This window comes from Bolinopsis microptera, chromosome 6, assembly GCF_026151205.1.
Source record: "Bolinopsis microptera isolate Bmic1 chromosome 6, MBARI_Bmic_1.0, whole genome shotgun sequence".
In the NCBI taxonomy this organism is placed as follows: domain Eukaryota; kingdom Metazoa; phylum Ctenophora; class Tentaculata; order Lobata; family Bolinopsidae; genus Bolinopsis; species Bolinopsis microptera.
Window position 1 is genome coordinate 10,484,601 of NC_087077.1, and position 26,433 is coordinate 10,511,033.

At 40.0% G+C, this 26,433-nt stretch overlaps 1 protein-coding gene across 8 annotated transcripts in view; it reads left to right on the forward strand.

The window, feature by feature from the left end:
* The window catches only part of LOC134816455 (uncharacterized), an 88,511-nt gene that overhangs the window by 56,414 nt on the left and 5,664 nt on the right, over positions 1-26,433 (forward strand). For 5 of the 8 annotated variants that reach the window (XM_063825300.1, XM_063825297.1, XM_063825301.1 and 2 more), the window contains 23 exons: positions 12,310-12,486; positions 12,722-12,827; positions 12,992-13,155; positions 13,383-13,554; positions 13,834-14,041; positions 15,487-15,553; positions 16,105-16,245; positions 16,585-16,715; positions 16,916-17,029; positions 17,272-17,415; positions 17,633-17,730; positions 18,008-18,114; positions 18,405-18,596; positions 18,812-18,934; positions 19,121-19,278; positions 19,493-19,639; positions 19,819-19,937; positions 20,220-20,363; positions 20,600-20,809; positions 24,935-25,107; positions 25,376-25,467; positions 25,595-25,727; positions 26,275-26,400. In XM_063825300.1, the coding sequence (XP_063681370.1) occupies positions 12,310-12,486; positions 12,722-12,827; positions 12,992-13,155; positions 13,383-13,554; positions 13,834-14,041; positions 15,487-15,553; positions 16,105-16,245; positions 16,585-16,715; positions 16,916-17,029; positions 17,272-17,415; positions 17,633-17,730; positions 18,008-18,114; positions 18,405-18,596; positions 18,812-18,934; positions 19,121-19,278; positions 19,493-19,639; positions 19,819-19,937; positions 20,220-20,363; positions 20,600-20,809; positions 24,935-25,107; positions 25,376-25,467; positions 25,595-25,727; positions 26,275-26,400 (3,246 nt within the window). The remainder of the gene's footprint in view (positions 1-12,309; positions 12,487-12,721; positions 12,828-12,991; positions 13,156-13,382; positions 13,555-13,833; positions 14,042-15,486; positions 15,554-16,104; positions 16,246-16,584; positions 16,716-16,915; positions 17,030-17,271; positions 17,416-17,632; positions 17,731-18,007; positions 18,115-18,404; positions 18,597-18,811; positions 18,935-19,120; positions 19,279-19,492; positions 19,640-19,818; positions 19,938-20,219; positions 20,364-20,599; positions 20,810-24,934; positions 25,108-25,375; positions 25,468-25,594; positions 25,728-26,274; positions 26,401-26,433) is intronic. The other 3 variants (XM_063825302.1, XM_063825303.1, XM_063825304.1) reach the window with 1 other exon arrangement.

Consider the following 26,433-nt stretch of genomic DNA (forward strand, 5'->3'; position numbering starts at 1 on the left):
AAAAAATTATCTCACGTATTTTTCAACTCTGGTAAAAATGAAAAACAAATTGGTAATAGAAAACTAACCAGCGCACATCTGAGCCAATCTGAATCCTAGGAGTAGACAGGCCACTAGAGCCATCACCAAGTAAATGATACCGTAAATTACTGAAAAGGTGGATAATAACATCAAACTTACCGTAGAATACCTAATTTTAAGAACAAAAGATGCGATATTTTTATATATAATTTATGGAATCATGCTAAGTTTGTTCAAAAATGTTCTATGATTTATCAGACTTACCCTGCCTACTACCAGAGAGTTGAATCATGAGAAATAAAACGAGTTGGGCAAGAGCAGCTACGCCTATTCCAATTGTTCCAAGAAGTGCCGACATATTTACTGATAGTCTTGATCTAGGCTTATATTTGATTTTGGTGTGATTTCTGTTTAGAAATAGATACTCATGTTCAGTTAAAACACATAGGCATTAAGGGGACATATACAAAAAGCTTTTATGCCGTGGCCCTACTGTTTACTTCATATTAAGAAAGTATACATAAAAACAATAAGATTTGATACATTAAAAATTATTTTTGAGAGCACTCACTTTCGAAATAATAAATGTTTTCTTTTTCGAAAGTTTTGGAAAGTTTTGGAAATTTTGAGAAGTCTGTCACTGTAATATCTATTTTTCGGTCATTTTAAACGTTTTTTGGCAGATTTTTTAACCGATCAATCCTCACAATCCGTACATGAAGCCTTCGAAAGGATTATATAATTGAGCAATAAATGACGAAGTTACAGACCAATCAAGGTCGAGAGAAGAAAAATTGAAATTTTTGCAAAAAATCAAAGTTGTATATTTTACCAATCACCCAGGTCAAAAGATATCGCTTCAAAAATTCTTGTGAGTGTAGCTGATGATCATATCCAACTTTTTGGAACAGGATTACTCTCAATTTTGAGTTTTAAGGTATAAAATCTGGCCTCAAACGACTTAGTAAAATTCATCGTAAAAAAGGGCCAACAATGGCAGATTTAAGGCTTAAAATGCCTATTACTCAAAAAGTATCAGTTTTTTTGAAATAATTTTTACCGAATCTATATCAGCTTGATAACTAGACGAATCTTTTAGTACCAAAACTCATTTTTTTGTGAAACAACAAACTACGACCGGTGACTGAACTTTTTAGGGGGTCCCTGACCCCAACCGCCAAACGGTGCTTGTGCCTGTGGGGCAGCCACGCCCATATTTGGTCCAAATTAGGCCCAATTTAGCCAAATACCCTGAACATGCCCAAAACCAAGATTTTAGGTGCTCTACTTGTAACTAGTGATCCCCTGAACTCGTATATGAAATTTCATCAAGATTGGACAAAAATGACTGAGTTATGAGCCAAAAACCATATGACCATATTTGGGCATACGCACCAAATTTGATCGATTTTGGCCCATAAATTGGTCAAATATCAATATTTTTGAATGAAACCAACTTTATATGGAAGGTAAGCTTATACTACACATTATCTATGATTATCAGCTCAGTATCTACCTAACTGTGGATTCTGTGGTCAAATAATCGCAAAAAATGAATAAAATCGCCCATATCTCAGTTCGCGATATTTGCAGTTAGGCCTTTGAAATGAAATGAAATGAAATGAAAAAAATTTGGCGGCCAAATTCCAAAATTGCAATGCAAAATTCAGAATTTGGCCGCAAAATGTTTTTAAAGGCCTAACTCAAAATTCCAATACAAAACTTTAGGTCGAAATGCGATTCTACGTTGATTCTGAAAATTGCATGTAAAAATATTGAAACCCTATTGAGTTCTATTGTTTTGAGCGAAGTCAGTTTTGCAAATATCGCGAACTGAGATATGGGCGATTTTGTTCATTTTTTGCGATTATTTGATCACAGAATCCACAGTTAGGTAGATACTGAGCTGATAATCATAGATAATGTGTAGTATAGGCTTACCTTCCATATAAAGTTGGTTTCATTCAAAAATATTGATATTTGACCAATTTATGGGCCAAAATCGATCAAATTTGGTGCGTATGCCCAAATATGGGCATAAAGTTTTTAGCTCATAACTCAGTCATTTTTTGTCTAATCTTGATGAAATTTCATCTACGAGTTTAGGGGATCACTAGCTACAAGCAAAGCAACTAACATCTGGGTTTTGGGCATGTTCAGGGTATTTGGCTAAATTGGGCCGAATTTGGACCAAATATGGGCGTGGCTGCCCCGCGGGCACCGTTTGGCGGTTGGGGTCCGGGACCCCTCAAAAGTTCGGTCACTCATGGTCTTAGTTTGTTGGTCAACTGCTATCTCGAAACCGAGTTTCTTAAATAAACACATAAAATACATTAAAAAAAAACATTATATCGGCCGAATAATATTAATTTGAATTTAATTTTATGGTCGCTATTTCATATTAAACTTAATCTTATAATCTAATATATTGTATTGAGTCTAAGATAAACGCTAAAACGCACGGTACTAAAAATGGCACGAAATCGAACTTGTTGTCGGACTTGCTGGCGAACTTGCTGGCGACTAATAAGTATAACTTAATAATGTCACTTGCTTAAAATGAACTGGGGGTGGTAGGTAAAGTCCGTGGAGTGTTGAGGGGTGTCTTATCTGGCACGACAATTAGATTTATAATTTAACGTCATTAACTTCAGACTCTGATTTGAGAAGTTTGGCCGAGAAAAGTATAGACTGTCTAGGCACGTGAAACTAATAGTAGATTAGTTTGGTAAAATCACCCCCTGTCGTTATCAGAAGCAGTGCAGCAAAGTTTTGCGAAAAGTGCGATACTGCATTTGCCTAAAATTGTCTAATGTGTGGCCAATTCGGTGAATAGTGCGGCGAATATTTGCGAAATGTGCTGCAAACAAGTGGAAAAATGTTTAATATTATACAGGTCTTTCTGTGTTGGAAGGCTGCTCAAACATTACTGCATGGGTGAATTCAATAATTCTCTAAGAACGAATGAGTAATTTTGCACAGTTTACAAAACAGGTTTCATCCACTTTCGTAAATAAATGGGCGGAACTAAATTCCTGAACTATAACAATATATAAATGCAATGTATAAATGCAATTTATAAATGCAATGTATAAATGTTGTTCTGTTCGAGCAGTTGGACAGTCGCCATGGAGGCTTGGGTTTAATCAGTCCTCGCATGATGAACTATGTGGTTTGCTGGAAGTACATCAGTGACCGGGTATGCTATGTCGATATTTGCATCCCCTCACGTAGCGGTACACCCCTACGTTGCAGGGTGATCAATGCCTACTGTCCACATCAGGGGCTAGTCCGTAAAAATCCAGTTGTTTTGGATAACTTTTATGGGCAGCTAAGAGAGGCCAAGAATGTACCCTCTAATGTGGAGTTGCAATTTCTGGGTGACTTTAATTCAAAACTGGGTAAATTATCCCCTTCTGATATTGAACAGGGTTTTGGTAGATATATGGGGAAATACGGAATGGGAGTAAGGAACGAAAATGGTTCTAGATTACTGGATTTTATCTCAGAAAATAATCTGTTTGCTGTGAACACTAGTTTTATACAACCTAGCAGACGTGTTACATCATTTACTGGTTGGCGAAAGGATTGGTCAGCTGGTCGGTACAGTAAGAAGACACTGCCTGTATACTCTCAAATAGATTACATACTATGCCGAAATAGATCTAAGTGTCTTTTGACTCAATCAAGAACTTATGCTGGTACTAAAACATTTTCAGATCATAGACTTGTCATTGCTCGCATCAATTTCAGCAACATTCATCTTTGTTTCAAACCTAAACAACGACGTGTTCCTTCTTATAATATATCAGAACTTGTAAGCAACGAAGATATGCAACATAAATATCACTTGGCCCTTGAAGGCAAGTTCTCAAATTTTGCGACCAGCAACGATCCAAATGCCGACCTTCAAAATCTTATGTCTCATATTCGTGATGCTGCCAATGTTTCCATCGGCCCAAAACCTAAAGCTCGCTTGAAACATCACAGCAGTGATGACACTCTCAAAGAGCTTGTTGAAAAGCGTCACGATCTCCGACAGCTACTTAACAATAATCAATCTCTTGATCGAACTACATTGAGGTCATCCATCAACCACCTCACTAATAGTATCCAGAAAAGATTAGTTGAAGTGAGGTCTGCTCAAGCTGATCAGACCTATAGTGATATTACTAACACAAACGATTCAAGGAAAATGTTTGAAGCAGTAAGACATCTTCAGAAAAGTAAACCACCTAATAACTCGATTGGTGTTCATGATAAAAATGGTTGTTTGATTGCATCTGACGACATGAAAGCTTCTGTTGTTAGAGACTATCTCGAAAAACAGCTGACTCGCAATGAGCAACCTCTCGAGCCTTTTGAGGGTCTACCACGTGCTCTCAATGTCCCTTTTACTGGAGTTGAAATACATGCAGCCACCTCTAGCTTGAAAAATGGGAGGGCAAATGGTCCCGATGGAATACCCAACGAGCTAATTAAGTACAGTCCAACGAGCTAATTAAGTACAGTCCATGAACATTATGCTGGAATCATCAACAGTTGTTTCGAGACACATACTTTCCCCATTTCCATTGGAGAGGCTACTATAACACCCTTACAGAAGCCAAAAAAACCTATTGGTCCTCTGAAGAATTTACGTCCACTCACCTTGTCCAATGCAGCCAGAAAAATTCTGTCTATGGCTACTCTTAAAAGGATAGAAGAAAAAGTGAACGCCTTCACTGGTCCATGGCAGTGTGCATATAAACGCGCTCGTTCTTGTGCTGATATTGTTTGGTGTCAGCGAGTTCTACTGTCAGTTGTCCAAAGGAAGAAATGGGAGTATCATCGCATGGGCATTGATATGTCTAGTGCGTTTGACACGATCAAACGCACTACGATTCTTGAACTCCTGAAACTGTGTGGCTGTACTGAGGATGAGCTGAGGATTGTCCTTTCAGCTGAGTTTTTAAGTCTCCTTGGAGCTTTCCAAGGTGACTGTCTATCCGGCTGTCTGTTCACCCTTGTCTTGGCTGGTGCTTTGAATGAACTTAGATGGACTATAACAATCAGTTTAGATAGGCCGATCCCCCCGATTACTATTGCTGGCCTTCCACTTGACACTGAATATGCTGATGATATTGACTTCAATGATGAAGAGGAAGACAACTTGAGAGCTATTTTGCCCCAGGCAACAGCTATACTCGAGAAATGGAACCTCTTTGTCAATGAAGACAAAACGGACTTCACTCATGTTTATTTAGCTAGTACGGGTGAAGTCGACAGTGATGGAAAATTAGTGTCGGGGAATGAAGCATGGAGGAAAAGTATCACTCTAGGGTCCGTCTTGTGTAGCAAAGCTGATATTCAGCGTCGCATAAACCTGGGATATGCTGCCTTTAACAATTACAAGAAGGCCTGGAGTGATAAACTGCCCCTAAACAAACGTCTAATACTGTATAATGCTTTAGTCGTATCGGTTCTTATGTACAACTCATCCTGTTGGGCCGTCCCCAAAATATTCCTTGAAAAACTAGATGTTGTTCACCGCAGACATCTTCGCACTATTTTGAATATAAAGTACCCAGGAGTCATCTCCAACAAAAACTTGTATAAACGCTGCAATGCTGAGCCATTGTCAGAAAAAGTGGCCCGTAGTCGGTGGAGAATGTTAGGACATGTTTTGCGGGGTCCTATTGACGGACCAGCGTTTTCTTCCCTCATTTTTGCCATCAATACACTGGACTTACCAGGGAGAAGAGGAAGACCCCAAAGCAATCTATTCTCGCTGATTGTGCATGATTTATGTAAAAGAAATCTTTATTTGAATAACATCTTTGACCTGCATTATCTCCGTAATTTGAGTTATGACAAGAGATATTGGCGGAAATTGCAATGAAGTTCTTTATTTTTAGTTTTTGTTTTAGGGAAAGATTAGACTTGGGCGTTGTTTTTTAACTATCCCTTGTTTAGAACTTTGATTTAATAAAATAAATGCAATGTATAAATGCAATGTATAAATGCAGCCGATATATCACCTTGTTTAGCGGAAATGTTCGGCTTTTAGGAGCCGGCAAACTACTGCTTGGATCAAGTGGTGGCGGTGCAGGACGTTTTGTAAGCGACACATGATTAGCAATAAATTAGTGTGAAAGCAGACTATTTATCAATGGGCGACCCAATTTGAATAACAGTGAATATGATAACATGGTAACAAGAGAAGGTAACAATGATCTCTTTGCATGCTATTAGGTACTGAAAACCTTGAATATAGAGAATCCCTTCAAAACAGTAAACACCCTCGAAAATATCTCAGACTCAGGAAGCGGGGCTGGCTATATCATCACAACTGACAATAATAACACCACTCTAGAAGAAAGATCATTCAAGCTTCCCGATTATTGCACTCAGCACTGTATAACTGTATATCAAACAGAGCTCACAGCCATCATTGAAGCTTGCAAATACCTCTCAAGCTATACCACAATTCATCATATGGACGGATAGTCTCTCATCCATTCGAGCTATCTCCGCACTCTCAACGAGGAGTAGAACCACTAGAGAGTGTTGTTACGAGTACCTCTCTCGGATCCACTAACACTCTAGAGATCCGATGGTGAGCAGCACACATCGGTTTGTGGAGTAAAAAAAACGCTGATGAGCTGGCCAAGCTTGGCACAACCAGTGAATCCACTTTGAAGTGCCCAATCCCACAATCATATATCAAACGCATGATCGACGACAAAGTCACCAGACTGAACCTGGAATCATGGAGAAATGATGGTCCCAGACACACAACAATGACACTTGGCCACAAACATGCCAACATCATCAAAGATTTTAACACTACACTCAGCAGTCAGCAACAACAGACAAAACTACAGAACTGCAATGCATCTTATCACGGGACACTGTGGACTGAACAAACACCTCCACATTATTCGCAAATCAAGCACCAGCGCTTGTCCTATGTGCGGTGACGATGAGGAGACTGTCTCGCACTTTCTTGGACAGTACCCAGCTATTGCCCAAATAAGATTTCAATATTTCCAGGACTATTACCTCTCCGTCAACGACATATTTGACAACCAACACATCACCACCATTATCAATTTCGCAAACCGCACCAAACGCCTAATTTTGACTGAAGAGCTGGACAAGACTGGTTTGACATACCGAAGACTACTCTCGTGGTTGTAACCCATCTTTCTGTTCCACACCCAGCTGACACCCAGGCGTACCATCATAGTTGTATGGCCAGGAAACGGATAATCGGTGAAATTTTCGGCCAATTTTAAGCAGCCGAACTCAAGATATTCTTGCAAACACAGGAAACCTTATCTAAAGGGGCAATTTTGGGGGTCACAAAGGCGCATATCTCAAGACTCAAAAATCTCACTTTCCTCAAACTTGTCACGCAGTTGTATGGCCAGGAGACGGATAATCGGTGAGATTTTGGGCCAATTTTAAGCAGCCGAACTCGAGATATCCCTTGAAAACCCGAAAACCCTATCTCAGGCCAATATCGCAGGCCCATATCTCGAGACTTACAAATCGCACTTTACTCAAACTTTTCACACATTTGTATGGCCAGGAGACGGATAATCGGTGAAATTTTCGGCCAATTTTAAGCAGCCGAACTCAAGATATTCTTGCAAACACAGGAAACCTTATCCAAAGGGGCAATTTTGGGGGTAACAAAGGCGCATATCTCGAGACTCAAAAGTCCCACTTTCTTCAAACTTTCACATCGCTGTATGGCCAGGACACGGATAATCGGTGAGATTTTGGTCAAATTTTAAGCAGCCGAACTTGAGATATCCCTTGAAAACCCGAAAAACCCTATCCCAGGCCAGTATCGCAGGCCCATATCTCGAGACTTAAAGATCATACTTTCTTCAAACTTTTCACGCAGTTGTATGGCCAGGAGGCGGATAATCGGTGAAATTTTGGGCCAATTTTAAGCAGCCGAACTCAAGATATTCTTGCAAACTAGGAACCGACCGGAATGAGCTTTTGGCTGCCGGACCTGATTTTACCGGATATCAATCTATTATCCGGTTAGCCGGATTTTGCCGGACCGGAACCGGTTGTTAGGAAGGGCAAATATAAGGATGCCGCGGATCTTGCCGGAAAATTTTAATGTATCCTTATTATTGGGCTTTTGTCATTATCAACTTTGATATTAATCCTACTAAGCCATAGTTTGTAATTACACGATAAGTTCCGCATTCCTAAGAGCAAATTAATACAACCATACCGATGATGTTTCCTGTTTAGGCCTAGCAGTAGACATTCACATAGGTCAAATATCAAATCAACAAGCAGTACGTTGTAACCAGAGTAAACAAGAAGTAACAAGATCAGAGTAAACAAGTTATTATCAGAAATGATATGCAACTGGCATATCCTACCAGACCCCTTGAGCGCAATTGGGCTGCACGACTTAGGGGACCCCCAATTATTAGGGGTCCCTCGGTGATCAGATCATGTCACCAATTAGTGACGTATAATTAGTTATGTGATCCATCAGTAGAATTTAATTGTAAATTTCCCACACACACACACAGATTTATTGAGATTATTACTTAAGATATGTATATTGTATAAGTATAATCACTGTTATTATTAATTAGCGGACTAACATTGATCGCTCGCATTTTCCATTCATTCACGGCCAACAAATAATTTATTACTGGCGAATGAATTTTTCCTAAGGGTTTAAGATCTTAAAGAGTTAAGAACAGCTGCCCACGCACCACAGCTTGAGTTAGGCACAAGGCAGTGATTACAGTGATAACTGTTGATGGACCCTTCCAGATCGTAGAGGTCTGCAACACATGCTCGCTTTGCACATGCATTGTTTTTATCTCTATCTATGAATATAATAATAAAGTAATAAGAAATTTAAAGTCATGTCCGTAGCCCGCTCGTCGCACGTGTATTAATTATGAGTAATTAAACTTGCATGTTGTACTGCTGGAGCTTATTATTATATATTTTACCAAAACCCATAATTGGGTAGAGTAGTAAGAGTGGACCGTTGCCAGTGTCTCCTTTTCGCAAACAAAAGGAAATGATATCAGTTGGAATAACGGTTCTCAAATGCAAAATGATACCGAGAATGAAATCGGTTGCTACAGCAGAGAATTTAGAGAATTGTCTGAGAGGGAGAGATAGCACAGACCGGGATACTTCGTAGAAAGTTTGTGCTTGCAGCACCGCCAGGCATCTGTGAGGGCTGAATCCTTGTCCTTCTTCCGAAAGTAGATGTATCCATCAGAGTCAAGTAGCTGTTGAGATCCTGTCCGATTATAATTATACGTCACTAATTGGTGACATGATCTGACCCTGATAATCGGGGGTCTCCTAATTAGTCGGCCTCCCCGCGATTGCACGTGTGAGACGTAGTTGTTATCTTTTTGTCATGCGTGTCTGAATATCAAAGCACAATAGCTTCCGATTCAGGGCACAATTGTACCTTTTTAGCATGCAGGCATATTTTATCGCTGGATCGTTTTTACTAGACAGCAGTCTGCTGTCTGCACAATAGTTGACTCGGAGCCAAAACTGGATCATAACAACAAAATGTGATAAAGAGCATTACTAGAGCTACTGTTCGTAATAAGGTTCGGTTCTCCTCTATACTACATAGGTTTTGGTCTCGAGGCTTCCCCTGGTAGTGCGATCTCGGAAGGCAGGCCTCCCCTTTACAACACAATTGCTCGGAAGCGGGAGCTCTCGATACCGGAGGTAAGTATCAAGAAAGACTCGGACCGAAAATTTTCTAAGTCAAAACTTTTTCTGGAAACCACTTTTCTCCACGTTTCATGCTACCCTGTTCATTATTATCCGAAAATATTCTTTCGGCTTTTTGAATTCCGCACCTAGTCAAAACATTTGATTTTTTAAAGATTCGAGTTAAAATGTGACGAAAAATATGCATTTCAAGATTTAAGAAATACATTTTTTAAAAAGAAATATCCGGCAAAAATCTGCAAAATTTTCTGAAACCGGACCGGAGCCGGAACCAGATATTGAAGCCGAATATCCGGCCGGAACCGGATTCAGCCGGATATCTGGTCGGTTCCTATCGCAAACACAGGAAACCTTATCCAAAGGGGCAATTTTGGGGGTCACAAAGGCGCATATCTCGAGACTCAAAAGTCCCACTTCCTTCAAACTTTTCACATCGCTGTATGGCCAGGACACGGATAATCGGTGAGATTTTGGGCAAATTTTAAGCAGCCGAACTTGATATATCCCTTGAAAAACCGAAAACCCCTAACCCAGGCCAGTATCGCAGGCCCATATCTCGAGACTTAAAGATCACACTTTCTTCAAACTTTTCACGCAGTTGTATGGCCACGAGACAGATAATCGTTGAAATTTTGGGCCAAATTTAAGCAGCCGAACTCGGGATATCCCTTGAAAACCCGAAAACCCTATCTCAGGCCAATATCGCAGGCCCATATCTCGAGACTTACAAATTGCACTTTACTTAAACTTTTCACACATTTGTATGGCCAGGAGACGGATAATCGGTGAAATTTTTGGCCAATTTTAAGCAGCCGAACTCAAGATATTCTTGCAAACACAGGAAACCTTATCCAAAGGGTCAATTTTGGGGGTAACAAAGGCGCATATCTCGAAACTCAAAGGCCCACTTTCTTCAAACTTTTCACATCGCTGTATGGCCAGGAGACGGATAATCGGTGAAATTTTGGGCCAATTTTAAGCAGCCGAACTCGAGATATCTCTTGAAGCTTCATGACTCCTCCCCTCATAACACTTGATATCCCCCCCCCCCCCCCCCCTATAAGTGTACACCTTAATACCTCCGACAACCCCGCTCAGGAAGCAAAATATTCTCATGCTATCCTATCCTCTCGTGGGCCGTCTAGGCTTAGCCTCTATAAAAAGGAACCGACCGGTATGGGGTTTTGGCTGCCGTACCGGAAACGGCCGGATATCAATCTATTTTCCAGTTTGCCTGATTTTGCTGGAACCGGGTGTTACGAAAAGGAAATTTGAGGCTGCCGAAAAATACCAGAAAATTAAAATGAATCCTAATTTGTGGGCTTTTTTCAATTATAACACTATAAAAGCCACGTAGACTAACTTGCGTAGCATAAATATAGAGACTGTTCTAGAAATAAAACCAAAAACCCAGCTCTCACATATTCGTGGCGTCGACATAACTACATAACCGAGTCCATTTTCTAATGTCTTAGTTACTATCCGTGAAGAGTTAGCGACAGGTTTGCTTGTCACAATAAAGCAGGGACCCTGGTCCTCCGCTTGCAATGCTCATGAGCAATGCATTTTTTGTCATTGGTCTGGGTATTTGCTTTGACTCTTACCAAGAGTAATAGAGTCAAAGCAAAGACTAGCACAGACGGGTCTATAGCATTCGCCGACAGATTACAAGCTTCTATTATTTAACTGTTCACTAAGAGCATGCTGGCTAGACTGACTGGACTGATGAGTTATAGACTGGATGCCCCCTCACAATTCTGAAAATCCGGACGTCCGGAAATTTTGGCAGAATTTACGAAAAAGTCCCATTTATTTCAACTCTTTGAATTTTATTTCAACTCTTTGAGTTTTATTTCAACTCTTTGAATTTTATTAACAATGAATTTGAGTTGGTTTTATTTGTACTATTAAAAGTAGCTGGAAATCCGGACGTCCGGGGGAGGAGGTGGTTTTGAAAATTCGGACACACCCGGACAGGGGGAGGGGGTGGTCTGAAAATCTGCGATTTTGGCGGACGTCCTAAGTAGATGGCCCCTAAACGATCAAAATATCGGCACTTTCCGCATGAGTGTGAGTTTGTCAACTGTAAGCAACTACGACCAAAGTTAATAAGAGAGTTTGAAACGGAGAAAACATGAGAGTAGAACGTAAAATTCGCAAAAACATAATTTTACTGGCGGTGTCAAAACAGGGCAAGTTTCTATTTGGTACACAATATATTTACAAGTACAAACCCGGCCTAAATATAAAACTAATTCAGCTTACAGGTTATACCATCAAAAGGAGTAACCCTGAGAACTCGAGATCACAGTCTGATCATGGACATTGAATATGAGAGTTAAAGATCAAATTCATAGCATACATTTTAACGGCAGTTTCAAAACAAAAAACAGGGTAAAATATCTTTCGGAACACAATAGAATTGCACGTAAAATTTCGACCTTAAATTTAAAGGTTTATCAACTGAAATAGTAAGCAATTTATATAGAAATGGTACAATTATTGATACTAATAGAGATTACTGACCACTTTCTTATCATTCCTCAGATATTCTAGAGTTCACAGTGCACAACCGAGTAAACTTCTTCGGAGTTCAACTGTTGGATGGTGTCTGGCACTCGGTTTGTATCGCTTGGCAAACTGCCACCGGGCCATCAAATGATCAAGGAACTGTTAAATTAGTTGTTGACGGGGAAGCAATCTCTACGGATAAAACCCTTGCAGGTAGGCGTTGTGGAGTTTTGTTTCCCAAGATTGTACCTAAAATTTCCCGGTTATTAAATACGTCTGTTATGGCATTTCCCTTCTTAAGTATTATTCAACAATTCCAAAAAGTTTGACTGGATCTCTTATCTTACCGCCTGACCAGCCGTTGTTGTGATAATCTAAGAGGCAGCTCTCCGTTTATTGGTGACAACACGAAAATTCCCTGACGATCATCCGCCTATTTTATTTACAGTGTGGCCGAAGAATTTGTACAATGCTAAACTCAATAACACTGGAGTTTTGTATGTGGGGCGGCAGGGAGACGCGAGCTATTCGGGGACTACAAGTACAACTTTAAAGTGAGTAGCGCGGGAACTTCAGTAAAACAATTTTATTCGATGATTAAACTGACTTAACAAATTTAGAACGTTTCTGTTGGAAGCAGTATTAAATCATCAGCCAGACTGATACAGCTTAAAAAGGAATAGAAAAGAAAGAAAATTGTCACCATTAACATCACCAGGGGCTCCATAATGAACCTGAATGTGTGGAAGAAGTTGCTATCAGCAGACGAGATGAAACAGATGACAAAGAAAACATCTGACAGTTTCAAGTGTGGTCCGATTGTAGTCCAGGAACCTAATCTCATTCTGAGATGGAGGGATCTTCTTCATTACTCATCATCTGGTTTGTCGATGTTGTTACGTGTTAACTGTAACATGTCAAACATTAAAATTTCATTAGACTGGTAATTATATAATAAATAGTGGAATCAACTTGAAATATAATAATCATGGGGATTTAGCATCTATCAGGCTCCAAATCCTACCCTTGATGACGCAAAACCGGTCCTTTAGCGGTCCTTTGGCAAGACCTGCAGTAGCAAGACAGAAAAGTAAATCTAAACCACTCAGGAGTGAAGATTTCTACGACACCGGACCACCAACACTGTGGTGTTTTGCGGTACGGGACTCCCTTCAGGGCGGGTGATGTTATTGAGGAGGGTAAGGTGGGTGAGGAGCTGATAAAACTGAAAAGTGCTGACGGAAAGGACAAACAAGCTGTTAGGTTCGGAGACACTGTCAGGTTTGTAACTGAGTAGGGTCTTTTTTTTAAGACGTGTATTGTTTCCGTGGCAACTATGTTGACATCTTGACCTGAACAGTGAACATGCTCCTTAACTTGACGCACTTTTTCCATGCTCCTCAGAATTCTAATTAAGGATGAGAGGTTTATTTCGGTGTGAGTGCTACTTTGATCATTTAAAAATGCACAAAATTCAGCCTAGTAAAAACCACGAGAATGTATGGCACTAATAACTTTCCGAATAAAACCATCCTGACATTAACCTTTTCCCCAACGTAGGATTCTCAAGAATAGCCTTAATAACTGGATGGTGAAATGTGAGACATCACAGTGCTCCTTTAGTCAGTGCTCCAAGGACGACCCGTGTGGCACAACCTTCGTGGTGTCATCTGACAAGTGGGAGATCGGCAGAGCTGTGGCAATCACTGATGACACATTTTTGAGATGGAAAAATGAGGATGGAGTAGTGATGGCAAAGACAGTCAAGGTCAGTATTTCAAGCTGTTTTAGGGAATCCGTCGCCAGGGCGGAAGTCGCGAAGGCGGAGGTCTCGAGGACGGAAGACCCAAGGGCGTAGGACTCAAGGGCGGAAGTTTCCTAAAAGGTTGGACTTGAGGGCGGAGGTCGCGAGGGCGGAGGTCGATCACATGACACAAGGGCGGAAGTTTCCTAAAATGATCACATGTCCTAAATGTTGGACTAGTAATACTACAAAACCTGCAACATCACACAACTTACTTGTATAAATTATATTACTTGTATAAATTATACAGTCATTTTAGTGATCCTGATTTCGAATTCTTTGTAACTTTACTCAAAAAACACACAGGGTTATAGATAGCGCTTAAAGTTAATATAACTCAATGTTATAAATCAATCAATTTTTTCAAAACCCGAATAAAATAATATCAACAGTAACGTAAACATTTCGTGTGGAAACAGTTGATCAGATCCCAGGAGCTCGAGCCCTTGTGTCATGTGACTCAAACTATCGAATCGAGTCACATGACACATAACTTCGACTCACGTCATAAATCACCATGGGTGCTTTTGTGTTTAAACGAGAGCATGATCTCACATCGCACAACGGTATGTGGGGACATCACAACGTCACGAGCGATAATATTCTGGGATCAGATCAACGTTTCCACACGAAGAGATTGCACTGTGAAACGAACTTAACTTGGTGGAGTCCTGGAACAAGAAGTTCTCTGCTCTCGTTGGACACGCCAACCCTACCATCTTCAACTTCATCGCAGCAGTCCAGATGGAGCAGGCCTCAACAGATAAGAAGATCTTAGCCAATTATCTTGGAGAGCAGCCGCCTAAAAGGAAGAAGGCCAATAGTGACAAGGATAAGAGACTCAGCAGCATCGTCGAGAACTACCATTTGTACGAGGATGATGTTTTAACGTATCTTGATTTGCTGAAGAGTGCTATGTGAAATGTTTACGTTATTGTTGATATTATTTTATTCGGGTTTTGAAAAAATTGATTGATTACATTGAGTTATATTAACTTTAAGCGCTATCTATAACCCTGTGTGTTTTTTGAGTAAAGTTACAAAGAATTCGAAATCAGGATCACTAAAATGACTGTATAATTTATACAATCATAAGTAAGTTGTGTGATGTCGCAGGTTTTGTAGTATTACTAGTCCAACATTTAGGACATGTGATCATTTTAGGAAACTTCCGCTCTTGTGTCACGTGATTGACCTCCGCGTCCGCCCTCGCGACCTCCGCCCTCAAGTCCAACCTTTTAGGAAACTTCCGCCCTTGAGTCCTACGCCCTTGGGTCTTCCGTCCTCGAGACCTCCGCCCTCGCGACTTCCGCCCTCGCGTCCTATACCCGTGAGACACTGGTTTTTAAACTTATCCACAGAGAAGCTGAACACAAATGCTTATTTCTTGACAGTATGTAACCAAACAGGGCCTGACAGGCACAGGGGAGGACCTGACTCTGGACGATCAAATCAACACTTTCAATGTCGCTGTCGGTTAGTTTAATTCTTTTGTTTCAGTGTAAAATCTCCAGAACAAATAAAGTCCTCCAATTAACGCCATATTATTCATGTGTGTGTGTTTTTGTCCCTCTCTCTCACTCTCTCTCACTCTCTCTCCCCATTTACAGCTCCCTTAATTACTGCTTTTTACATAATTACTATTAGGTAATTTGGCAGTGGAGCCTATTAAGTATTACTATTGGATGCGTATTAAGTGATGGGCGCTCGGTTTCAGCTGAGCGAGTTTATACTTTTGCACAATTTTAACATTTGCACTGTTTATACTTTATACTTTTGCAATTCAACTGCGATAGTGAAGTCCCGCCCGTAGATACGGGTTCCACTAGTATGAATATAAAACTGATAACAATAGTGTCAAAGTTATTTCAAGGTATCCGAGCAACTTTTCGGAACCGATATTAAACCATCAAATTATAGCATCAATATTCAATATTCAAAAACACATTGGAGGGAGTACGGGGTGCAGATGCATATTATAAAATTATCCGAGTAACATCTCTGAAAACTAACTAACATTACCTCAGATAAACAGGGTTGGACCACCTCTGAGTCGGGTGACTGTGGTGAGGACTGTCAGAAGTTGATAAAAAGGGAATGTGTGGGTGGAACTGCTGGAGATGCTGTGTGTCCGGGAGATAAGGATATAAAACAATACTGTCAATGCCGTTAGTTCAATATTTCTCTCGGTTTTCATTACTGATTACAATACTGTCAATGCCGTTTATAGTTCCATATTTCTCTCGGTTTTCATTACTGATTACAATACTGTCAATGCCGTTAGTTCAATATTTCTCTCACTTTTCATTACAATACTGTCAATGCCGTTAGTTCATTTGAATCTTTCACTCGCTTTTCAATGTCGTACTCCACGGATAATGAAATCGTTCACAATCTCAGTTTCAAACTCCGATTCCTGACAGTTCAGAAATAATTCCGTAAACACATTTGTCCTGAAACTGTTCAGTGTTCTTCTACCAACTTCCCCCTAACTCGCCACCCCACAGCAACACAATCAGGATGTACGGCTCCAGAGGGAGAAAGTCCCTTCTCAGGTGTCTATACCTGGAGGAACTATCAGGATGGCTACTTCGCTCTTTGTCCATACGGGAGCTTCATGACTAGGTTCCTTCCTCTGGTTAGAACTATATTTTTTTCTGCTTTTCCCCCCGTACATTCAGTTTGGTCAGTAGTTGCCTTAACTTTTCTAATCGTTTATATATTGAGTCGTCTGAGGTCTATAATCTTATGTGTTGTTAATAACAAGATGTTAGTTTTTAGATTGAAAGGAAGCTATATAAGGTTTAAATGTTGTAACCATAGTAACCATATCCCCAGACTGTTATCGCCCTCTGTGATACAGATAACAATGCCGCTAAGTACGATAATGCCACATGTTCATTCCAATCGGAAGCTGCTCAGGAACTATACAAGATCCTCTACAGTGAAACTGTGAGTTGTTATCAGGGGTGTAGGAACCTCTGGTTGTTATACTTCTCATTGCTTACATTCTCATTACTTACATTCTCAACTTTTTATTACATTCTGTTTGCATAATGGTTCGTCAGCTGGTCCATAAGTTTGTCAAAAAATGTTTGGTTTTTTAATTGACCGATTTAATTGGCTTGCTGACTCTTTCGATCTGTTTATTCCTATTCTGTCAGTTTGCACCACATTTCATACCTTAAATTCAGATAATATCTGATGAAAATGTTGAGGATATAGCTTCACAGACCTCTGTAGCGATTTCAAAAGCAGATGATCTGGGAACTGTTCACGTGAACCTTGCTGCGGATATTTCTACTAATATTACCAAAGTAGACAACATCACTGAAGGGGTAAGCAGACTAGTGTTACGTAGTTGTATTATTTGTATAATCTGGTATTTGTTGTCTGGTAAGAGGTTAGTTTCACCACCATTTGCTGTTAGGATCAGGGTAAAAGTTGGGCCAAAAGTTTAAAACCGGGAGGTGAAACTCAATGGTGAGGGTTAAAAAGTATCTCACTCCTTTTCCCTCGTCTTATCTCTCTAACGAGCCTATCTACACTTTACAGGTGGTTAATAGTGTGTTGGATGTGTTCGACACTCTCACAATAACGGTATCTGACGAGGATATTGTCAGCAGCAAGAAGGCCTCCAATGGACCCAAAAAGTGAGTCTCAATTTGTGTTTCCAAAATCAAGCTTCCTGCAGTGTTAACCATAGATTTGAGTTCTTGAGGCAGTGATTGGGTCATTTTTATTTGCTATGAATTTTCCCCGATTCGACGTTCATCTTGTCTACATTTTTGTTATATGTGAGAGACCCCATATCTGACACCTTTCAGTATTTACGTTCAGGACTCATTTTTAAAATCCATTGTTTTAATATGTATGTATGGTAATTGATTAGAAGATTTCAAAAAAAAATCTAAATCTTAATTTATCTAGGCTAGTAGACTCAATTGAATCAGCAGCCAAAAAGATGAGGCCGGAAGCTGGTAAAGAGATTACCCTGAAGAAAAAATCAGTCGGTATCAAGGTTATGGATATACCAGGTATAACTTATATAGAACTTTAGATTTTCCATTCATTGAAGCAACATTGCAAATTTTACTCGTCGAATTGATAACGGGTCATGAAAGAAAGATAGAAATTACGATATCTTTCACTTCTGATACCGGGTCATGAAAGAAAGATAGAAATTAAAATATCTTTCACTTCTGATACCGGGTCATGACAGAAAGACAGAAACTAAGATATCTTCACTTCTGCCCCAAAACCTTTATTATCCCAGCGCAGCATGTTCCATATATTTTAACCCACATAATAAAACATTTCTCTCTAGACACACAGATCGGATCGGTATCGTTTTCCTTATCAAAGAAAGCGTCTACACCAATAGACGAAGTGGATTTTAGTACTGATAACTTGGATACAGAAGGGAACAAGAAGAGGACTGGGCATATGACTAGACAGGGTGGGAACGGCTCAACTTTGAATGACACACCTGCTGAGCTGACAGACGTGGTGGAAGAGAGTAAGATTTTCAGATTGGTTGGATTGTGTTGAAAATTTGTTTTGCTTTTGAATGTGAACTTCAGGTTTTAAAAAGTTTCGTCGCTCTTTAAAAAGCATATATGTAATTTTAAATTTAAAGTCGGAAAAATATTCCCGATCTCATAATATCTTAAAAACAATGCAAAAACTGATACTGATAATACTGCAGAACTTAACCAGTGTACTTATTTTCAGCGCCCATGACCGTATCTATTGAGATTGCAGGAGACGTAGCCAGGATGACAAAACAGCTCTCATTCATGGTCTATAATAACAGTAAAATGTTCATAGCCAGTAGAGAACACGTCGTAGTGGCTGGTAAGTGAACTTTCCAGCGGTATTATAAGTTTTGAACTTAACTGACCCCCCCCCCCCCCCCCCTTCCCCGGCCCCCCACTCTGGCATTCCAGTGATAATCCAGTGACAATCTAGTATTAACAGTCATCTATTAAACTCTACATGTGTCTATCCTCACTGCTCTGATAGTACTAACAAACACCCCAGATGCTATTGGCAATCCGTTTGAGACGGGAACCCTCTCCATAATGTCCAGTGTACTAGGAGGAAGTGTGGACGCGGAGACTGCTGCAGAGACCACTAATATTGATTCTAAAACTAAGAGGACTACTCCAGTTGCTACTCTCACTATGTCTGCTCAAGGGGTATGTTAAAATCCTCATCCTTTAGTCTTCATTTCCTTTGCGAGATGGAGTAGCTGAAGTTCGTGATTTAGTATAAAAGGGTTTCGCGATCAATAATGCACGAGGAGCTGCATTCTTGCTGTCCTGCATTGTCAAAGTTTTCAATTTACACAATATGTTTAATGATGATAATACCTTCGATGTGTATTGTTGAATAATAACTGTTGACCACTAGGGAGTGGACAAGGACCGGACACCGTACTGTGTGTACTGGGACGATGCGGCCCAGATGTGGAGTCAAACTGGACTGCAAATAACCAGCTGTAACCCTTCTGGGGTCTCCTGCTCTTCTGACCATCTCACTAACTTTGCAGTTCTCATGGTTAGTTACCTGTGTTGTGTTTTTTGATATTCAGCTGCTGGAAACTTAATGTTATGAGAGGATTTAGTTATGTTTCAAATTTGTATCCCCCTTACAAGCTTATGATCGAGGTCATTTTTACCAGTTTATCACCTTTACATTATACAAGCTTGTTGATCTAACACTCCAACTACTCCCAGAATGTAGGTAACAACTCGTTCAGCCCGGCTCATCAAACTGCCATGACAGTACTGACTATCACCGGGAGTTCTCTCTCTATTCTGTGTCTTACTCTCACTGTTGTGGGACTCGCTATCGGGTAACATTCTTCGAATTCTTCGCGCTCATGGTTACTCTTCAGAGCCTTACAGTGAACTTATCAGTGATCTCACAAAACTTCTTACTCGTTGATATAGAGTTGGAGTCTCCACTCCTTATTTATACTTTGAAATTGTAACTTTTTCAGACCATCTTTCACAGTCACGTTAATAATAACATAAGCCAGCCTGCTTTTAAGATGATGTAAGCGCGGCTTTAAAAGCACACGTGCGGTATAGTGAAGTACTCTCTTAACTTTGTTCTACGTTCCTATTCTCCCCAGGAAGATGAGACGGAACCCTACTTACCACATCCACCTGTGTCTAGCACTTACTCTGGGACTCGCTATGCTGGTCTTCTTGGTCGGACTGGACAGGAGAGAGAACTTTGTTGTGTGTAAAGTGTTCGCTGTCCTCATCCATTACATGTGAGATGGTTATATTTTTATTGAAAATGTCCACAATTGTTGATTGGTCAAAGTACAGGATTACATGAAATATGAGGAAAAATGTAAATAAAGCGCAGTTTTTATAATGCAAACTGACTGCTGTTTAAATTATTCTCAGAATGTTCATTTACGTTGGTTGGGATAAATTTACAATTAGAATGTAGAATATGTATATTAGAATATTACTGTAAAGTTTGACATGTATAAACCCGCAGGTTCCTCTCCTCCATTTGTTGGATGTTGGTGGAGGGGGTTAACCTCTACATAGCCCTGATCATCGTGTTCGGAGTAAACCACAAGAAGTTGAAAATAGCTGCCCATTGCTTTTCCTGGGGTTTCCCTGCGCTCATCTGTCTAATAACTGTGCTGACGGACGCTTTCGTCGCTGGATTCGAGCTCTATGAAGTGTGTATGACCGCCAAATAGTAAGTTGTCACTCGTAGTCTAGTGTGTTTCCTTTGTAAGAGACGTATTCGTAGTATTTTGTGGCTTTTCGCGGTGTCTGTGGCTCAGCAAGGAACGGAAATAAGGATTCAATTCTCAATCCTATTCATATCAACAACTGCAACCTCATCTCTTGTTTGATAAGTTGATAACTGATAATTTATCTTTTGTGTCGCAAGAGGGATGCCTCTCCCAGCGCACTTTAACGATACTTCCAGAACTTAATCAGCAGTTATCTAACCCAGACCGGAAACAAGCGCCGAAATTCTGCCAAGTTCCTTTTGTATCTCATTACCATCTCACTTCCTACAAATTATCATCTCACTTCCTACATATTACACGGTACATTCCTGGGGATGTTTGCATTTCACATTGTTCTGTCTGTAACTATTGCGTATTGCTGCAACAGTTTATCTATCATACCTCTAACATATGAGATCCTGGAGAGGTTCGCTGTTTATCAGTCTCATGATAAGATAATGATTCCAGGGATAATATCCGGTAGTAGAGACTAGGTTACCTCTAACATACCTCTAACAGTAACAAACCCGTGGCAGCACAACCTATTACCTAATGACTGGAGACATGATGACATTGTACATATTCATATAATAGTAATGAACATGTACACCACCTCTGTTGTACTCAGTCGACAGTTTAGACGGCACCGGAGTGTTGTCAGCTTGGTAATTCAACACTTGTTACTCTGTACCTACAGTTGTTGGAAGTAAGGTTACATCAGCCACGTTCTCAGCTGCTCTCTTTATTTTTATATACATTGGTTGTTGGTTTCTTATCTCTCTCTCTTTTCGACTGAATGACCAGCATATGTACACAGCTACTCACATTAAGATTTGAATAGAACAGCTGGTTTTACAAGCGTGTAACAGCAGCGGAACTTACCAAATACTCCTCCCTTTGTTAGCAGCCAGATTTAGAGGTTACATAGTTTATCCTCTTACATAGTTTCATAGTTTCTCCTCTTCTAAGCTTATATAAGAGTCAGGGTTTATATACGGTTACATTACAGCACAGAACATGCTGAGTTACAGTTAGCACGTTGCTTCTCTCTCTTTGGTGATATGTTCTGCATTACATGTGTCCAACAATCATTATATTTATTTTGGTTGCTTTGGTATTTCGGTCTGGCACTTTGTGCTGATAAGTTGTTGTAATTATTCCTTCGCTTCTTCTTTTCAAGTTTTAACTTTTCATTTACATATTTTGTAAATTCCTCCAGATTTTGCTGGTTGAACAAGTCGAATTTAGTGGCAGTTAACTATAGATGCCATGTGACACAATTGAGGTGCTTGAAGTTTGATTCAGGTCGGAGGAACCAAATTACAGAAATCTTTACAAAACGAAAATTGATATTTTACAATTTTTGCCCCATTTTCAAATATGATATTTTCTGAACAGAAATTTTACAGATTTGATGAAAATGTTGCCCAGTGACCAATTAGTCAGTTAAATGAGACCAAATTGGGTTACTGGAATTCAAAATCCCGAAGGAAATTGAAAAATCATATTGTCCCATTTTCTGTCCAATTCTCAGTTTTTGAAAACGAAACTTCCAGCCCTCAACAACGTGTCGCATGTGAAGTTTTCCATTATTGGGAGGGTAACTGGTGCTTTAATTGTGGCGGTGCTAATTACCTTGGTTGCATGGCTAGAGAGTTACTTACCTAGTCATACCAGGTGGTTTCCATTATAATTCTATATCTATATATTCTATATCAGTTGTATCTATTATTCTATTCGTTAACGATGGCTATCATCGAGCAGTTCTAAAACTAACAAAAAGAGGAGAACGGTAAACAAAGAAATTGCGAAGGGAGATTTAGTACACGACCTCATGGAAGATTATATATTGCGTAAAGTGCCCAATTTAATAAGAACCATCGTCCTTACTAATTGCGGTAAACTGCACTACTATTTACTGAAATCAAACAATACTCCAACTGAACTATTGTACGCCATTTATTTACACCAACTCATTTTGAAAATAAAACAATTTATAGACATCCCGTTTACAAGTTACACTTGCATTTAACTTAAAGTCATTTTCAAAACTCTTCCTCCATTTGGTTGTTGACCACTGACGTGTCCCTAATGGCAAAAGGGAGTAATCATTTTCTATTGCAACATAACATAAACATGCTTTCATTGGTCCAATGAGCGGGAAACGGAGCAGTACCTATAGTTGTTGGAAGTAGGGTGACATCAGCAGGTTCTCCTCCCTTTGTTAGCAGCCAGATTTAGAGGTTACATAGTTTCTCCTGTTACATAGTTTCATAGTTTCTCCTCTTCTAAGAGTGAGGGTTTATATACGGTTACATTACAGCACAGAACACGCTGAGTTACAGTTAGCACGTTGCCGTTATGAACAGTTTGCCTCTCTTTCTCTTTCTCTCTCTCTTTCTCTCTCTCTCTCTCTCTCTCTCTCTCTCTCTCTCTCTCTCTCTCTCTCTCTCTCTCTCTCTCTCTCTCTCTCTCTCTCTCTCTCTCTCTCTCTCTCTCTCTCTCTCTCTCTCTCTCTCTCTCTCTCTCTCTCTCTCTCTCTCTCTCTCTGTGTAAACTGTAATGTTCTGCATTAAATGTGTTGTACAATCATTATTTTAACCTCTAATATATTAATTATGGTTGCTTTGGTATTTCGGTCTGGAACGTTGTAATGATAAGTTAAAGTTATTATTATTATCCCTTCTTCTATTCAAGTTTTAAATTTTCATTTGTATGTTTTGTAAATTCCTCCAGCTTGTACTGGTTAAATAAGTCGAATTTGATGGCAGTTAAGCCGCTGTTTGATGTTTACTTTTTACAGTTTTTTAACTGCTCAGACGCGTGCCAACTGCCAAATCAGTGTTTTTGTACATTTAGTCTTATAACCGTTCACCATGTGCCAAATGAATGTATCGTCACATGTGCTAAACGGTACATATTGTTACCTGGCCGTGAACGTTGTCGCCTCACTTCGTTCTTAGGTTATTTAAGTTATCTTTACATATATCATCCCCGTATACTACTATAATACTAGTTAGTTTCTAAATTTTAGGTTTGGAGACTGCAGATTATAGCGCAGTCGTCCTTCCCAAAAAACTGTGGATGTACGACAGTTTATCTACAAAGCTTTTATATTGATGTACAACATTTTATAAACACCGCTTTAATATTGATGTATGACTGTAACTAACACTACTCCTAATTCTATGCGCTGCAGGCTGCTCGAACTACGCGTTAACAACACCGCATTGTTCTGTTTCCTGATTGTACACACTGTACATTAAGTACACTTTTAGAAATGTTTATCACTTCGTATTGTATCTTTCCCGTTTCGTGCAACTTTCTCACTTTCACCTCACCAGATGGCCACATCACCTGATGACGTCAGGGAATTTGTTGGTGACGTAATAAAAGAAACTCCAGATGATGTCGTCCAGGAAACAGATTTTTACTCCTTCACAATGTACTACCTCCTGAAATCTCTTCTTGTGTACCTGTTGTTTTTTGTAGTACAAGGATTCAGATTACGGAATGAGGTGTTCCTGGCTTCTCCCACACAGTCCCCTGGTAGAGTTCATGCAGCAAACCTTCCCCGGACCCGGAGGCTAGAATCCTCCCACAGGAGTCTGTCTCCATCGCCCCCTCCTTCTGCTGGGAACTATAGGAGTCTGTCTCCATCGCCCCCTCCTTCTGCTGGGAACTATAGGAGTCTGTCTCCATCACCCCCTACTGGAATCCCTGACTGATATATTTCTCATCTGCGTAAATCTTCCCTCTCCTACTTGCCTCCTCCGCATTCTTCTTTATTCAAAGAAGGGATCCTTAATATTTCGTCTTACTTTCATATTTCGCTTTTTTTCTGCACCGACCAAATAAGCGTCTTCTAAGGCCCAATGGTAGGTAAATTATTAATGAACTGAAACTTCCATCTTCACATTTTCAAACCATCTACATCTGTATAACTCATCGAGAGATTGATGTGAATAATAGATCACATCTGTTAAGTGTTAATCGGTTACCACAAAAGAAACGTAGTCAACACTAATAGTAATATTAGAGTAATTACAAGGTCTTAGGTCTTATTAAACAAACTTTAATCTCAGTTGTTTCCTGAACCACCGTGGACGGATGTACTTCTTCGTAGCACCGATAATGCTGATGATGGCGGTCAACATCTTCATATTTGTGAGGGTTATCATCGTGCTGGCTAAAGCGACCAAGAACCGAGATGGGTGGACTGATCTGCGTCAAGTTACTGTCATCGCATCTATCACTGGTTTGTTTATTTAGGTTTAGAGAGATTTGAACTTTTAAATTATATTAATAATGATACGATCAATGAAAAAAATATAAAGCACTAATAGGAATAACTACGAATACTAATAGGATAGTACATCTTTCAACGTTCAATACCGTAAGTTTATAGAAGTCCGTAGTTCCGACTTCCAACTGCAACGTTTCAAAAATCACCAAGATTTGCTTGACTTGCATTATAAAACTATAGAGATGAAGCACACTAGCTATACTTTCCACTCTCTCCCCAGGAATAAGCTGGGTGTTTGGAGCCATGACAGTTGGAGGCAGTGTGGGCACTCTGGTCTTCAACTATCTCTACATCATCCTCAACTCCTTCCAGGTACTACTAGCATATTATATGTTGAAAGTTAGATACTTTCACGAGCAGCTGGTCTGTTGAACGAAATTAATGTATAATTATTAAACAAGATCCGTCTTCTTATTTACCTTAATGATAACCTCTGTAGGGTATCGTGATATTCTACTTCCACTGCTTCGGTAAGCCGGACGTCCGTAACGCCTGGACAGAGAAGCTGAGTACAGGTACCAGCCGGTTTATGACCAGCTCCAATAACAGCGCCGGCGCTCCTGCTAGCTACGGTACGTGTCTGCAGGATACCAGTTTATGTGTGTTTTATTTGTGTGTGTTTTTTTACAGCTTTGAGGGTTCTATTGATTGTTTGATCTTGAGTATTGTTATGGAGATTTGTTTGTTTGTTTGTTTGTTGAGCGCGCACGTGCGGAATCGATTACAGAAACTGCATGGTTTATGTCTGAAAACGCATAATGACGTTTGTTGCAACTTGGACTAAATTATTATACGAGCGAGATTGTTTTTTATGCTAACGCATTTTTTTGGCAAGATGGGCCACTGATCTGGTCACATCTCGTAAACTTCCAAGTTCAACAAGAGAATAACTAATGATTTATTTGGCTCCTGCAAGACGAGACCTATTTTCGAGGTTTCGTTAAGTTACTCGAGCTACTACGATTTCTTCAGCGGATTAAGCCAGTTCAGCCGCCATTTCAATACTAAGGAGGCCTATGTTCAATATTATCTAGTATCATTAGCTTAAATCCAGCGGCGTAGACCAACAAGTCACATTATCAATCCCGACTAACAAGGACTTTAACGCTAAACTTCAAGGTAAAGTGGAAATGCCTATCATGAAAGCCAGACCTCGAAATGAGGTTGTGGCGAATAAGGCTGCCAGGGGGGAAACAACTAACATGACATCCGCCGAACTGTCATTGTTGGAGGAAAGTTCTCAGGGTAAGGCCAGGATAGGCTGCGTGCATGAATTAG